Source organism: Chrysemys picta, chromosome 7, assembly GCF_011386835.1.
Source record: "Chrysemys picta bellii isolate R12L10 chromosome 7, ASM1138683v2, whole genome shotgun sequence".
In the NCBI taxonomy this organism is placed as follows: Eukaryota; Metazoa; Chordata; order Testudines; family Emydidae; genus Chrysemys; species Chrysemys picta.
This window is the reverse complement of record NC_088797.1, coordinates 70,816,924-70,833,525: the sequence shown is the minus strand read 5'-3', so window position 1 is coordinate 70,833,525 and position 16,602 is coordinate 70,816,924. Positions and strand designations below refer to the sequence as shown.

The 16,602-nt window shown below is 40.0% G+C and overlaps 1 protein-coding gene across 6 annotated transcripts in view; it reads right to left on the bottom strand.

Annotated features, from left to right (window-relative positions):
- The window catches only part of CSGALNACT2 (chondroitin sulfate N-acetylgalactosaminyltransferase 2), a 59,114-nt gene that overhangs the window by 13,762 nt on the left and 28,750 nt on the right, over nucleotides 1-16,602 (bottom strand). For all 6 annotated transcript variants that reach the window (XM_065551750.1, XM_065551754.1, XM_065551755.1 and 3 more), the window contains 3 exons: nucleotides 14,220-15,510; nucleotides 2,196-2,412; nucleotides 1,399-1,500 (listed from right to left, as the gene is read on the bottom strand). In XM_065551750.1, the coding sequence (XP_065407822.1) occupies nucleotides 1,399-1,500; nucleotides 2,196-2,412; nucleotides 14,220-14,883 (983 nt within the window). In that variant the 5' untranslated portion in view covers nucleotides 14,884-15,510. The remainder of the gene's footprint in view (nucleotides 1-1,398; nucleotides 1,501-2,195; nucleotides 2,413-14,219; nucleotides 15,511-16,602) is intronic.

The window sequence follows — 16,602 nt, the reverse complement described above, 5'->3', positions numbered from 1 at the left end:
GGATGCTGCAGCATTAAGCATTGTCTACGTTTAATAATCCAATCTACAAGTTGCAGAGAGAGAGAGAGAGAGAGAGATCTGATCCCTGCCACCACCGTCTATGCAGTAACATTTCAAATACAGTAGTTATCCAGACAGATTAAAAGGGCGCTTTGAGCCTCTGATGCCACTAACTCCAGGAGCAGCTGTGGATTGAAAGGCACTTCTAAATTGTCTCAGAGGATTCTGGAAGTGGGACGCTCAGTCTCAAGAGCAGAGCACACTGGGAAATCAAACTGCACTATCTGATGGCTGGAAGTGAGGCAATAAGCTGCAAGTTGTCCATGTTAATGTCACCGCTGCCCAGTCAACTCACTATCTCCCCACCAGCCTTTCACACACATTAAAGAGAAAGGAATGTGGAAAAGAGCTATATAGAAGCACACGAGAAGCATATCTGGGGGAAATGAGCAAATGCCCCAAAATACCATCTTGAATCGCTCAGAAAGTAAATTTTGGAAACATGTGAGAACAATACTTTCTAACCTAGCTGGGGACCCACTGAGTCAACAAAACCTAGTCTGAAACAGATCACTCATCTGTGAAGAAACTGGAGGGGCCTCAATGAGGAAAAGTCAGTTTCCCAATAGAAAAACCAGTGTTCTTCACACTGACAGCCACCTGACAGTTCTGCTCTGAGGTTTTGCAGATGAAGCAGTGGAGGAAAACAAACACTCCTCAACCTCTGTGCATCAAGCAACCCTCTCATGGTGCCGTTTCAAGCCATCTGCACTATAACCTTTGGCCAACAAGTTTCATCATTTATTTACAAAGTGATCCATGGAAAGTTATGTGCAAGTAGGGGACATATTGAAGGCTGAGAACAATAGATGAACTGCTCAGGCTAACAGATTGAGTGGCCCTCTGGCAGCAGGGTACTGTGTTAATTTTGTCACAGGTGACCAGCCATTTCTACTCACTATCATTAAATGAAATCGGTTACCATTATTTGGGACATATAATAAGTAGCATATTGTATCCATAATTTCACCTTTTTACACATTTAATTTTCCAGTCAGCATCAGTTCATGTGAGCCAGTATTTACTACAAAACTCACCACTGTATTTTATACTATCCATTGCCAACCATTAGTGGTTCACTCCTAATCTCTCAGCTATGCATTCTTTCAGACCCAGAATATTCAAATGATCACCCCACAAAAATAGAGAGTCTTTAACAACCACAAACAATGCTAAGAAGAATCAAAATGATGAACATACTGTCTGAAGGTAAAATGAATTTTGTTTGGCTGTGACTGACTCACCAAGTTCTTTCTCACTATTTGTGAGGTTTTTTTTAAACTGACCCATAAACATCACTTGTATTTCAGAGCCTTCTATTTGGATTAGCTCACTTACCGAGCTACTGACTCCAGGATGCTCCTCACTTCAGATAGCCCATCTTGGCCGAAGTATACCACTGTGAGGTGAATCCGCTTGTCCTGATGAATACACACATCCCTATGATAAAGATGAGTTAATATCCATTATTATATTCTAGCAAGGGCTCTCTCTCAAGTGTTTTGAAGTTAGTGGGCAAGCAAGTTATTTTCCTACAAGCTTTTTGATTTTGACAATGACTACCCCGCTTAAAGCAATTTCACGTCACGTGGAGCTAATGTATATGGTATATTTTATAAAATCACCTCTTGCCAAATAAAAACCAATTCAGTGAAGTTATTCACTATTATAATTCACTACAGATAGTGCAATAGTTGACATTAATCTTGCTGTAAAAAGTTTTAAAAGACTTCATAGCTCATCTAGCAGCTTTTAAAGAGAGAAACACATTAGTTCTCCTGTGCCCCATCTTTCAGATTCAAATAGGTCTTCCACGCCTGCATCTTATTCCTGATAAGGTAGCTCTAAAGCCAATACATCCACCAAAATTGTGTAATTAAGCATTAGATCTCCAGTGGCTCTGCCATTCTTAATCTAGGTTGGAGTCCTAGCTAGAGTGTTTGGTTTGTGTTTTAGTGTAAAGATAAGGAAGAAGATTGATTGAAGAAACATTTCTCCATGCAGCAGTTAGTATTCCATAACATTTCTATGCAAATTATAGTACTGAAGTAGAGCTAAGTTCCATCAAAATAGGTTTTCACTTTGATAAACTAAGGAAAAGCTACACACTTCAATTTAGACTCTGATGCACTTACCTAAAGTTTTGCATGAATTGTGCAAATGCCTCAGTTCTTCCAGCAAGAGGGACAATGATGTTAATAACTGATCTGGAAATGTCAACTGTTTCACTCTTCACTTTCATGAGGGGTCCAAATGGTCGGAATAGTGTGACATGTCTGTATTCCATAACATCGGTCTTCTTATAAAACAATTCATACTGTGTTCCTTTATCTTTCTCTGTGCGATAATAACCTGAAGTTATAGAAGGAATTTATCAAGTCAAAAACATGAGATTCACGGAGACATTTAGCTATTAATTGTAGTCACACCACTTGATTTCTATCAAATTATAAAACAGTATAGAAAAATAAAGCTAGTTGGTAAGGGTTTTTTGTTTATTCAAAAAAGAAAGAGGTTTGGGGTTTTCATCAAAAAGCACAAAAAAAATCCAAGAAAACCTAAAAAGTTATATCAAAAACAAACATTTCCCAAAGAAACTTCTGTTTTGACAAAAACCCATTTTCACTGGGGGAGAAGGGTTCATTAAAGAATAGAGATTCAGGAAATAGTGAGTAAGGATACTGCAACACATGACACTCTTTGGTGAGCTAGAAGGTACATACCAAACCCAGGAGATCCATGTAAACCTTATGCACCCTCTCTCTGCCCCAGGCCAGTTGGTTCTAAGAAGTTGCTGGGTCACAGACCATGACCACTCTTTGTGAGGCCTCTATTGGGCTGACTAATCTTGGCCTCAGATAGTAGCGCATCATATAAGCACATGCAGCTACCAGTGTTTAACAGCTGTTAACTGAAGGAAGCTTCTGGAAGTTTACAGGCTGGTAATTTCTGTTGCCACAGCAACAAAAACAGAGCTAATCACAATGGGTTTTACAGACTCAAACCCCCCTGTATTATGATCTCAAAACAGGTTCTGCAAGAATTAGAGTTGGCTCTCAAAACGATGAGGATTGGCACCAGATATCAAAAAGTTTGTCAACTTTTACTACTTCCCGGGCTGAGTCCCACATTGAGGAACAATCAAAGTAACTTTTGCTGCTTTGTTTGTGGCAGTAGTTTTGACTCTATATAGTCCATTTTAAAAGAAGATTAACATTTTAAATAATTTTACTGACTTCACAGAATTTGCTCTTTTGAAACAGAGATTATACCTTGACAAACCTGATATTTGGAAATTGGCTAATTAAATCAAAACTATCTGTCATGGAAAACTGTGTTGCTATTTTAATGACTGAGGTTCGATGTATAGAAGGTTCTACATAAGAGAACAAGCAGTTTTATTTTTGGAGGAGTTCTGGCACATTTTTAATCTTCAGAGTATAAATCCTTCACTGCATATAAACATTGGAACTCTTTGCACAAAATAAGAACAACTATTAGAAATGGTTACTGATGATTAATTTGATGAGCAAATAATGTAATCTGATTAGGCGCTGACTAGCATAATATGAAAGACACATAGTAAACCCATTCCTAAAATCAGTTCCAGTGGTCGTGCCTCTCAAAGTAACTTATTCCCTCTTCACACAAGTTTAGAGAGGGATAGCTGCATGAAAGAGCACTGGCATCAACCTGGACTAGGCCTTCTAACAAATACTGGATGGTCCTTAATAATTGTTAAAACTGAATCTTGGGTTGCCACTAGCCACTGTTTTCTCTATCCAATAAGTGGGGGTGTACACTTTCGCCCTATGCAGCCTACCTACCAAGGGAAAGAATGAAAATGAGCCTCTGAGCAGTCACCCTTTAATAACTTACATTTAAGGCCTGTCAAGAAACAATGCCAGAGCAAGTAGCCTCAGTAATTCTAGCACACACTGCCTGGGGAGCACCAGAACTAGTTCTAACAGGGTTGATCAGACACCAAAGTGTCTCAAACATAGGAGGGTTAGGACTTTCTAGGATTGCAAATCGGTTCTGTTCCTGTAACCAAGAGCGCCTAACTTAACTTGCAGTGAAGTTTAAGATCAGATGATACTAAAATTCTCTAATTCTTTGTTCCAACTGCTAAATAATTTTTTTTTTTAAGAAGGCTGTCAGTCTCAGTGGTCAAAAGTTATTAACAGTGTCTCAAACTCAAGACAGTTAAGTCCAAAGCAGACTGCAAAAAGTTACAAAGGGATCTCAGTAAACTGGGTGACTGGGCAACAAAGTGGCAGATGAAATTCAATGTGGATAAATGCAAAGTCATGCACATGGGAAAACAATTCCAACTATACATACAAAATGACAGGATCTAAATTAACTGTTCCCACTCAAGAAAGATCTTGGAGTCATTGTGGATAGTTCTCTGAAAATGTCAGCTCTATGTGCAACGGCAGTCAAAAAAGCTAACAGAATGTTAGGAACTATTAAGAAAGGGATCGATAAGACAGAAAAATACCAGAATGCCGTTATAGAAATACATGGTACAACTACACCTTGAATACTGCGTGTAGTTCTGGTGACCACATCTCAAAAGAGATGTACTAGAATTGGAAAAGGTACAGAGAATGGCAATAAAAATGATTAAAGGTATGGAACATACGAGGAGAGATTTAAAAATTTTCAGCTTAGAAAACAGAAAACTAAGAGGATATGTTGGAGGTCTATAAAATCAAGAATGGTGTGGAGAAAGAGAACAGGGAAGTATTATTTACTCCTTCACATAACACAAGAACCAGGGGTCACCCAACAAAATTAACAGGCAGCAAGTATAAAACAGACAACAGTATTTCTTCACACAGTGCACAGTCAATCCATGGAACTCACTGCCAGGTGATGTTGTGAAGGACAAAACTATAACAGGGTTCAGAAAAGAATTAGATAAGTTCATGGCGGATAGGTCCATCAGTGGTTATTAGACAAGTTGGTCAGGGATGCAACCCATTGCTCTGAGCGTCCCTAGCCTCTGATTGCCAGAAGGTGGGAGCAGACAACAGCAGATGGATCACTTGATGATTGCCTGTTCCATTCATTCCCCCTGACGCCCCTGGCATTGTCCAAAGTTGGAAGACAGGCTACTGAGCTAGATGGACCAATGGTCTGACCCAGTATGGCAATTCTTATGTTCTTATATTCAGTTCTTATATCCAGACCTGTAGGATGATATATACTTGATAAAACTGGTGCACTACCCCATATGCAAGACAGGAAGATTCATGAGATTCCAGCTGAGACCACTTTAACAGCACGAGGCCTACCACCTGAGCTAGTGCAGTGTGAGAAAACAAAGGGGACAAAGCTGCGACCAGCCCTGGAAGCACGACACCCTCAGTGACCTCTTTTACAAGCACCAAAGCATTTGACCCTTAACATTTAATTTTTGCAATACTAGTGCATAGTAGCTAGCGCTCTCACTGTTTCTGTAAGTCCTACGTTGTTTTCTCTGGATATAGTCACTGTTTAATATGGGTTGGATCACCCTTCCCCAGCACTCCCAAAAATAAAAAAGTAATTAAATTAAAAAAAAAAGGGCTCTGAAGCAGACGACAATACTCAACACATCCTTAAGGACCAGGGAAGGACAAAGGTAAAGCTAGTTACCCAAACATATGGTGGTGACAAAATAGTTGATGTACAACTCAATTTTTAAGTCGTTTCTTTCAAACGAACAAGTCAGTATGTTGCTTTTGAGATACTTTCAGAAAAGTGCTAGGTAAGATGATTTACTAGTTTTGTGCCATTAACAAATCCGTACATTCTCTCTCAAATGCATTGCGGGTAGAACTTTGCTCCTGGGATGAACAACAGAAGGAAACATCCTCAGTTTCAAGACCATACAAAAGCTACAATGCTTCACTAAATTCCACTCCAGACCACTTCGATCTTTTTATTTATATAAATATAAATATAAAGAAAGAGGCAGAGGAGAATTAAGGGTGAAGCAATCTACAAAATCAAATTCGTATGTGGGGAGAAAAAAAGACCCCCCCCAAAAGTCAAAACAATGGTGCAGTTTCAGTTGTAAAAAGTCTGAAAATCCTAGAATATGCAGTTAATTTGTTATGTAGGTCTGCAAAAATGGCATATATTAGTGTAATAAGATTAACAACAATACAGAGCTTCTATAAATAGTTTGTGATCACAAAAGCATAATCAAGTCCAATACTATGATTGTATATTAGACCTTACACATCAATATGGCACTTTCAAAAAACACTGCATAAATTCACTCTCTACAGAGAAGGAAACACTGTGTTTAAGTGTAACAGGACCATTTTGAAAAATTATTAGCTATTAACTCCATTCATTAATTAATTCCCCTCCTTCCTAACCTTCCCACCATACCCATCATTTTGTATTTACTGCTGCTTAAGTAGTTAACTGTTTAAGGAAGAAGTTGGTGACCCAGAATTAGCAAGCATATTTGCTAAGGATTCTCACATCATCATCTGCTAATATTTCACACCTCTAACGTTAAATATTATGCTGCATGCTATCAAAAAATTGGAATTCCCAGCTTTTAAAATAATACACAGCATGTGCTCCTGGCTCTAGTGGCCATGACAGATTTTGGATTTGAAGAGGAAAAACCCAAAATGGTAAACAAAGTGACTGGATTTGAAAGTCACTTGTTAAAAGCTTAAAAAAAAAAAAAGGCATTTTCTACCACAGGAAAGTTGGGATTTATGATGTTACAGGTTTTAAACACAGTCCAAGGACAAAGATATCAAGACCTATACTACTGCAACATTCATGTTAAAAATTCTTAAAATTTGTTTGGAGCCTTGGAAGCACACACTTAACGCATTAACTGCCAATCCTTCTCCAATTATAAATCCACAATTCCTCTTCCTCTCCCAGCTTTAACAAGCATCTCACCTTCTCCTACACTGAATCTTTTTGCTCTTTAGTTTTAGTGAAAGCAAGACAAGGTATAGCCCATAAGGCTTGGTTTGAGTAGCTATTCTACCCCATCCAAACTTCTACACATACTCACTCTCATTGATGAACAGCACGGAGTGATCTTAGGGCACAAATTCATCTATCCCAAGAAGCATTGATAATTATAATTCCTCTTGACTTCTACTGGCAACCCCGATTAAAAGTATGTGAACATATGCTTAAGAGAAAACATTTGCAAGATTTGTGCAAGCTTTACAAAGGTAGCAGGTAATGCTTCTTAGCAATAAAAATGTGTTTGATTATGTAGAGTAAACAGTTTCACTCAGCGACCATACAAAGACTAAGAAAAAAAAAAAGAGACAGTAAGTCATACTAAATGAAGATAAATTCTATATTCCTGTGCTCACCATGGGTTAACAGCCTTAACTATAAAGGTAATGATACATCTGTAATCTTACCTTTGTAAGTGTGTGGTAAGAAGTCAGGGAACAGAAAACTTTAAAGTCTGTAAAAGTAGCTAACATCTTCTTAACTTCTCACTACATGTAGTTTTAGGAACTGAGAATGACTCATATAATAAAACCTGCTATCCTCACCTTAAAACTAGTATTTACTGACTATGATCCAGAATAATAGCAAAGCAAACACTGTTAGAAATAAATTTCTGCCATTCTTGGCCCCTGAAGTTTTATTCACTTTAAGTATATACAGAGGACTCTTGTCATGTAAATTGAGTTTTGAAAATAAAGTTGCTAAAACTATTACCAACTTCTTTGTTAGCCACTTTTTTTAGTTCCATTAGTAAAGATTAACGTGTACTACCACAAAATGTATTCATTTGTGTTAATTTGACCCTTGTGGATTAATTCCCAGTAGCAATTGTGCTAAGAGGCTGTTAAAGTCAGAGCTGCTGGACTAGGGCTGTAGCTACACACAGACACTCAGGGTACGGCCTGCATGCTGCTGTTTGGCCGTTCGTGAGCAACCCAAGTTGGAAGTTACAATAGCAAGGCATCGTGAGGCACCCAAAGTTGCAGGGCAGGGGTGACAGCCCCACTCTGATTTGGATTGCATCCAAGTATGTCATCGTTGTTTTGCATACCCCTGTAACTCTCTTGTGCTGTTTAAGTAGTAATTGCATTGTGTGTGCATTTAAGTAGTAACAGCGTGAACCCAGTGTACCTTGCTTTACCTGCCATGTGTCTCCAAAGGGATAAACTATAAGTCACAATGCCCACAGAAAGGACAAGAACTACTCTGTGGGAGCATGCAATAAGCACCTGGCTTGGGAAGTCTCAGCACTGGTCTTGAGGGCTATGATAGCCAGACTGCAGCATCTCCTGTCCCCAGGAAGTGTTTCAGACAAGGAGTCTACACCTAGGAGTGTGCCTTAAAGACCCAGAGCAAATCTGGACTCTGCAGAGATCCTGCAGGCTTTGATGCACGTGGCATCTAGGATTACCATATTTTGAGTGTCCAAAAAGAGGACACTCCACAGGGCCCCGGCCCCGCCCCCAGCCCCGCCCCAACTCCACCCCTTCCCCACAGTCCCCGCCCCAACACTGCCCCCACCCCTGCTTCCCATGAACATTTGATTCGCGGGAAGCCTGAAGCAGGCAGCAGGTAAGCTGGGGGGGGGGTGGGGGGAGGAGGCGCGGCCCAATCTAGCCCCCCCGGCATCTCCAGCCTGGGTCGGCTCGGGCCCTGGGGTGCCGGCCCCGGGCCAGCCCCCGGCCGAGCACCCCCGGCCCGACATGTCCCGATTTTCCCAGACATGTTCGGCTTTTTGGGATTTCCCCCCGGACGGGGATTTGAGGCCCAAAAAGCCGGACATGTCCGGGAAAATCTGGACGTATGGTAACCCTAGTGGCATCCAAAAACTGGGTCAGATATTAAGATAGGTATAGACCTACACACCATCACAGCACGTTTCTTCTTGGTTAATAGCAGTAGATGGAAATAAAACATTAAAATGGCAGCATTATCCTGCAGAGGACGGTGAATAAGCACTTAACTTTTCATCCGAGTGGCTGCTTCAGAAGCCTTTTGCTTGTGTGAAAGATTTATTGTTTGTAGTCCAACCCCCGCAAAGTAAAACTGCCATTTCTTTTATGCCCTCCAATTCTGCTCTTAAGACAAAGTCAACAATGCTCTGCTGCTGCTCCCCTGCATCCCCTGCCTCATCCACCTTGTAAGCGAGTGTGGCCAGATGGTAGGCGGTTTCAGCAGCTCTTATCCATGTGAGACATACACTTTACTCTTCTTGTGAACGCTATCCACAATAGTTCACTCTGCCAAGCCCAGGAGCCATCAGATATTTCAGGTGAGGGGATGATAAAAGGAATTCAGTTTAAAATAAAGAAACCACTATACAACTTTAAGAAAAATAAACACTTTCATCTGAATCAGGTTATGTTCTCTTACATATTACTTTGACAGGTCACTATTAATTTTATGTCTTTGGGAGATACAAAATAAGGACATATTAAACAGTCCTATCGGCCACCTCCAGACCGCAGCAGGGTTTTCTGGTAGCTCTCTCACCACCAGCAAAGCCGGGTGATTATTTCTCTACCTAAAGTTACTTGTGGCATTCACCATATTATTTTACAGTTTCAATGTACAGCTCTGCAATTTCCTTTTACTATTTTCTTGATCCGGCCCCATCAATAGCAAAGATGCCACAAGCTGGTGCTGAGCTCAAGTGCACATTCACTGACATGATGTGATACCAGATTTGATATCAGAGACACACCACTGAAAACCATTTGCCTTGCTTTAGAAAATATACTTCAAGCTAACTGCTCAACAGCACAGGCTGCTTGAATCAGACATGGAAGGCATGGCAACAGGAAGAACATGAAATGCTAGAACACACCAGCAAAAGGATACCAAAGAACTGAAGGATTAGTAAAATGCAGAAAATAGGAGTTGGAAAAGGAGAGTAGTACCAAGGCAGTCTATCATATTTGGCAAGTATTATGGCTTCTGTGTGAAGCTTTTATGGCCATATGGTCAGCCCCACTGGGAATCCACACTACATACAAATTTCATTAACTATATACACTATATTATTAGAAAGTATACTCTTTGAAAATGCTAGATTCTCTCTCTCTCACACACACACACACACACACACACACACTCACACTCTGAGGAAAAGGACATGGTGCACTCGGGAAAGTTATGCTGAATTAACTAACGGGTTGAATTTAAAATGCATTTTTAAAGTGCATTACAGCTGTGTGGATGAGCTCATTCAGAAGTAAAGTGGCCTTAGCTTAATTCCCTTTGGAAGTGAATTAAACTGGCCTTAATTCACTTTAGCTTTGCACAGAATGACAGCGTTCACAAGGCTTTAATGTGCTTTTAGCTAATGCATTTTAAATTCAACCCTTACTTAATGAAATATGACTGTCCCTGAGTGTCCTCATGTAGATATGCCCCAAGATTTAACAGGAACTGAGATTTCGCAGATGTATAACATTATGATTGTTTTCATTTCTTGATTATGTACCACTGTACCACAGATTAAAAAAAGCTAGGTTGTAAAAAAAATTCAGTGCAAGTTCAAGAGGTGAGGGGAAGAAAAGATGCTAGTAAGGGAGATGGCAATGGTCTGCATGAGACTTTGAAGCCTTATTAAAAAAAGAGACCTGAGCAAATATTTAAAAATTAAATGTCCAGTATGTACATATCCGGAAGCACACAAGAGAAAGCACAGCTCAAAAATAAAAATGAAGTGATACTTCATAAACAGAAGTTTAGAAAAAAGTTTAGATACTTACTAAAGAAGGTCTTGTCTACACAGGAAGTTATACCACTAAACTCCCTGTGTGGACACTTACTTCACAGTAAAATGCCTTTTTTCCTATTTTGTTTGTGTCATTTTGGTATAATTATGCTTGTAAAATTAGGTTTTTCTTTAAATTCAGTCTACTAAATCTTGGTAACTCAATGGGGCTGAAATAGACAATACAAAGCCATTTGGTTTCCCTTAAACTTAAAGTAATCAATTCTATTGTTTTCAGATCTTCCATACTATCAAATATCAGTTTCCCAGTCATCTGACCCAATCTGCTTAAATTTGTTTCTGGTTCTAAATATCTCATTAGAATCTTAGATTGGAGTTCAACTGTTGATGATGATACATCAGTTTAGGTGCCAAAATATTTGTCAATACAGAAACAATCCATTAAAGCCAATTTAAATAAAGCGATTAAAAGCTTCGCAGAGAAACCTTGTTATCGGGATACAATTTCTAGACCGACATTAAGAGCATTTATTATTATTTTAGGATAGAAACAGTGACAAATGCATTTACTGTTATTTTAGAAAAGGGACAATGAGGTCTGACATCCATCATAAGCGCTCAGGCTTAAGCGGTTATAATTGAGCACTGTATTTCCCAAATATAATGGCAGCGGCTTTCTAACGGGGCTTCCATCAACAAAATGACAAGTTATAAAGTAAAACACTGAAGTCCTTGAAAGGGGCAAAAAATTAAAAAGGTTTAGTTCTGAACTTTGAAGTCAAAATAGTTAATGCTCAAAGAAAATTTCTCTTCAGCTGGCCAAAAAGTTTCTCAAGTCCGCCAATGCTATTTTCACATGCATAGGAAACCATAGGGTGACTTGTATAGGTACAATCTCTGGTTGAAAGGAAACAGTGTTACATTACTGTGGCTAGTAACTAACATACCCTAATATAATGACCTACAGCACAAAAATATTTCCACTTAAGTACTGAATAATGGTTATGTGATTCCTGTAATCCAAGTCATAAAACACTGTCTTGACCACAGAGGGAATAAGTTCAATTTCCAAAGAGAAAGATGTTCTTTAGGAACTAATTGTCAATTTATCTAGGGTAAAGAGGTGAAGGGAGGAGTAGAACTTTGTTTCATAAGGCACTATGTCTACTTGCTTTCTCAGAGGCCTATATAGTTCAGAGGTGGGCAACCTACAGCCCGCGGGCCACATCTGGCCCACGGGACCCTCCTGCCCGGCCCCTGAGCTGCTAGCCCCCAGCCCCTCCCCTGCTGTTCGCCCTCCCGCGCAGTCTCAGCTCACTGCGCCGCCAGCACAATGTTCTGAGCGGCAGTGCAGCTGCAAAACCGTGGCCTGACCTAGTGCTCTGTGCTGCACAATGGCATGGCTGGCTCCAGCCAGGCGCATGGCTGCCTGTCCTGGTGCTCTGGGGAGCACGGCTGTAGCGCCGCCTGCCACTGCGGTAAGAGGCCAAGGAGTGGGTGGGGGGGGGGATAGAGAGTAGGGGAGTTCGGCGCGGGGGGGGGGGGGGGGGAGTGGATAGGGGTCAGGGCGGTCAGAGGGCGGGGAACAGCGGGGTTGAATGGAGGCAGGGGTCCCGAATGGGGACAGAGGTCTCGGGGGGCAGTCAGGGGCAGAGGGTCCAGGGGTGGTCAGGGGATGGGGTGGAGGGGCAGGAGTCCCGGGGGGTCGTCGGGGGCAAGAAGTGGGGGGGGGGTCAGGCCACACCTGGCTGTTTGGGGAGGCACAGCCGGCCCTCCATACAATTTCAGAATCCTGATGTGGCCCTCAGGCCAAAAAGTTTGCCCGCCCCACTATAGTCATTAGACGTGGCTATCAGAAAAGCTACAAATACCCACTGAAGTGCACACTATATGTATTAGAGGAAAGCCGCTGCACACATTATAGTAATTTAAAAGAAAAACAGAACTGTAAAATGACATTGTGAGAATGTCTCTAGGCAAATGAAAACATGCTTTCAGGTGAAAAAAACTTTAAAGTCCAACGCTGCATTGCCCGGCTTTAGAGCTATACTTTAGATGCATTTCCACTCCGCACCCCCACAAGATAACAAAGGAACTTTACTTGGAAGTTTTAATAGAGTACTGGTTAGGCAAAACACCCCTGCACTATTCCATTCATGAGAAGCAGATTCGTTTTGGAGCTGATTAAGTCATCTGACTAAAAAATGTTAACTCTTTCAACAACTGTGTAGCATTCTCATGTATGTATTTGCTTAACTATATATCATACATCACTACTCATTTTGGTGTGCTTGAAAATACAAGAATTAGCTCTAAAGCATTATTCACTTCTGACTTTTTCTGGCAATATGTACTGCATTTAATACTGTAAGCCTGTATAAAAAAAAATCTTAATATTTCCATCAGAATTACATTTTAGTATAGAGTACCTTCAAGACTGAGTTCTAGAGAAATAGTGGTCACTGTACCTTTTCAGTATATTAGCCTTGAAAAGGCAATGTTCATATATCATTGCTTCAGTGTTTTGCAGCTGAAATAACATTCATCTTCTCTCCCCTACCCCTGGGTTTCTGAGAATTTAACAAATTTAATAATGCCAGCATTTTAAAAGTCATATGTTTGAGTAATCTGGTTTCAGGTTTTGCACATCAGGGACCAGATCCTGAGCTGGTTTAACTCTGCATAGACTCATTGACTAATAGAGCTGTGCTATTTTATGCCATCTGAAGATCTACCCATAGATACTCAGCAACCAAATACTCTAACAAAGGTAAGTTACTCTATAAATACCACTCCTTCCCCCACCCCCACCCCCAATACAGGTGCATGTGCCAATGTTTTAAATACTGGCAACTAGTTTGCATTGTGACATTAATATAGACCTCTTCACCTACCTGCGGTTTACAGTTATCTAGTCATAACGGATACAAAGGGACAAAGTTAAATGGAGAATTTCAAAGGCAGAAAGGGAAGCTAGGCAATCAAGTCTCATGACCTTCAAAGGGAGCTGGGCACCTAACTGCCCTATGTGCCTTTGAAAGCTCCTCTTCAGTATTAGGTACCATTTTATATCTACATCAGCACAACATATGCAAAATGATCTTCAACCATGGGATATCCAACTGTTAAAATTCAAACGGGCACAGCTTGTTTTGTCTGCTTGCTATAGTAAAATATCTCCACTGAAATTATTACTCCCCCCCCCATCAATGCATGGTATTGTGCAATATTATGAAGCAACAGATTCTACTTCAACAGGCAAACCAAGTCTAAGGTTTTTCTTAGTGCAGCAAAAGTACTACATATTAGAGTATCTATCAAAACTATAAAGACATGAAAAAAGCTATCAATTTTGTTTTACAACCATAAATTCCTTTGCAATTATTCATGGTGTATGATGACATTCTGTGCAGCTGATTGGGAAATGCGTAAATTATTAAATAAGCTTTTACGGTACCTTCTATGAAATCATTTTCACTATAGAGCGGTCTCTCTCCTATTCCTTCATCATCATCATCATCTTGTCCATCTTCTTCATCTGGATTATTGATTACCTCTAGGCCAGCCTCAATAACTTCCACCAACTCATCTCGCTTATCCTTTCTAACAGGTTTCTCCTCTGGGTGTCGAGTGAGCCCCATCTCTAACTGGAACACTTTCATGGAGGTAAAGCTTTCAAAAGGAATGACACCATATTCACTAGGTAGCTTGGCCCCGATGCTCACCTCAGCCTTGTCAATTTGGGAATGAAGAAACTCTAGGAGATCATTGGATGCTTGTTCTTTGGTGCCTTGGTAGCCCATGCCATTGACTCTTAGGCTCTTTTTTTCCTGCAGCAATTTCAGCTTATCACTCATTTCCTGAAGCTCTTGTTTTAGCTGAGCAATCTGACGCTTCAGACTAGTAGCCCGGGTTTGATAGTGTTCCTCTTGTTCCTGGAGAAGAGCTTGGTAATATTCTTTACCCAAGTTCTCCCCTACAACACCAGGCAGAGATCCATTGCCATCTGTTTGTGGAGCACACTCAAGCAGGTACATGAACAACATTAAACTGAATAGTAAGGCAAGACCCACCAATAGCCAACGGGTCCTGGCTTGAAATATTAAACCCCTTCTGGGCATTCTTATAAGATTTCGGGTCCCCCACCAAAAAGCGGATTTTCTTTTTCATACCTTTCCAAGAGCATCCCCACAAAGACTTAAAAAGGGAATGAAACCATGTTTTTTGTTTGTTTGTTTTAAAGTCACATCAAAGTTATGTCAGCCAAAAAAAAAAAAAAGTAACTTTCAGCATGTGTCTTAATCATTTGATATTGCAGAGACAAAGTCTAAAATCACTAACTTCCATGATGAAAAGGAAAAATGTAATCTATGCCATCAGATACAATTCCCATAATATTCTGGTGACTGGGCCGAAACAAGACAGAAACATTGTGAATCCTTGCTGACTCTTTTCCTGTTTTTTTGTTGTTGTTGATTTGTTTTTCTTAAAAGCAAGAGTTAAGGTTTTTAGTCTGAAGTTCTTCTCGGTGAAGAAACCTTGCAAATACTAGGATTGGTAGGCTTTTGGTGCACAGCTTTTTTGCACACACTCATTTATACACTGCAGGAGCAATCTACACGTCAGTAACAGTAGTTTTCATTGGACAGTTTGATATTTTCCTCTGGCACTTGATAATTGAGTATTTTATTCCACTTCCCCCCTTCTTTGGGCTTCTGTGGTTTGAGTCAGCAATACCAAAGCAGAACCTAAAATTAAATGAAAGGTGCATATTAGAACTACAAAGCAGCCAGGCAGCTGGAAAACACATGAAGGAAACGTTAACATCCAAAAACGTAGACATGATGGATTGCAAGTATTTTTTTTTTTTGAGTTGTAAAATCTCAGTTCTTTCCACTGTGTTACACATGAATGATTTCTTTCTTATGGAACTGTCTGGAGCATACTAATAAGAACAGCTGAATGAAACTTAACTTTTTCAAGCAGATAAGTTAAAAGAATTCTTTTCCAGTCCTATTGTGTCATGTCTGAAGAGCTTCCCTAATCAACATGTTTGGGATTTTCTGAAAATAGTACTAAAAAATAGGGCTGTCAATTAATTGCTGTTAACTCACGCGATTAACTCAAAACAATTAATCGTGATTAATCCTGTTTAATAGAATACCATTAAAATTTGTTAAATTTTGGATGTTTTTCTACATTTTTGTATATATTATATTCTGTGTTGTAATTGAAATCAAAGTGTATATTTTTGATTACAAATATTTGCACTGTAAAAATGATAAAAAATAGTATTTCAGTTCAACTCTCACAATGTGTAGTGCAATCTGTTGCAAAAGTACAACTTACAAATGTAGAACTTGTTACATAACTGCTTTGTTCCATAACTACATAACTCTAAAACAAAACAATGTAAAACTTCAGAGCCTACAAATCCAGTCAGTCCCACTTGTTCAGCCAATCGCTAAGACAAAGAAGTTTGTTTACATTTACAGGAGATAATGCTGCCCTCTTCTTGTTTACCGTGTTATCAGAAAGTGAGAACATGCATTTGCATGGCACTTTTGTAGCTGGCATAGCAAGGTATTTACATGCCAAATATGCTAAACATTGGTATGCCCCTTCATGCTTTGGCAACCATTCCAGGGGACATGCTTCCATGCTGATGACACTCATTAAAAAATTAATGCGTTAATTAAATTTGTGATTGAACTCCTTGGGGGAGAATTGTATGTCCTCTGCTCTGTTTTACCTGCATTCCGCCATGTTTTAGCAGTCTCAGGTGATGACCCAGCACATACTGTTCATTTCAAGAACACTTTCACTGCAGAATTCACAAA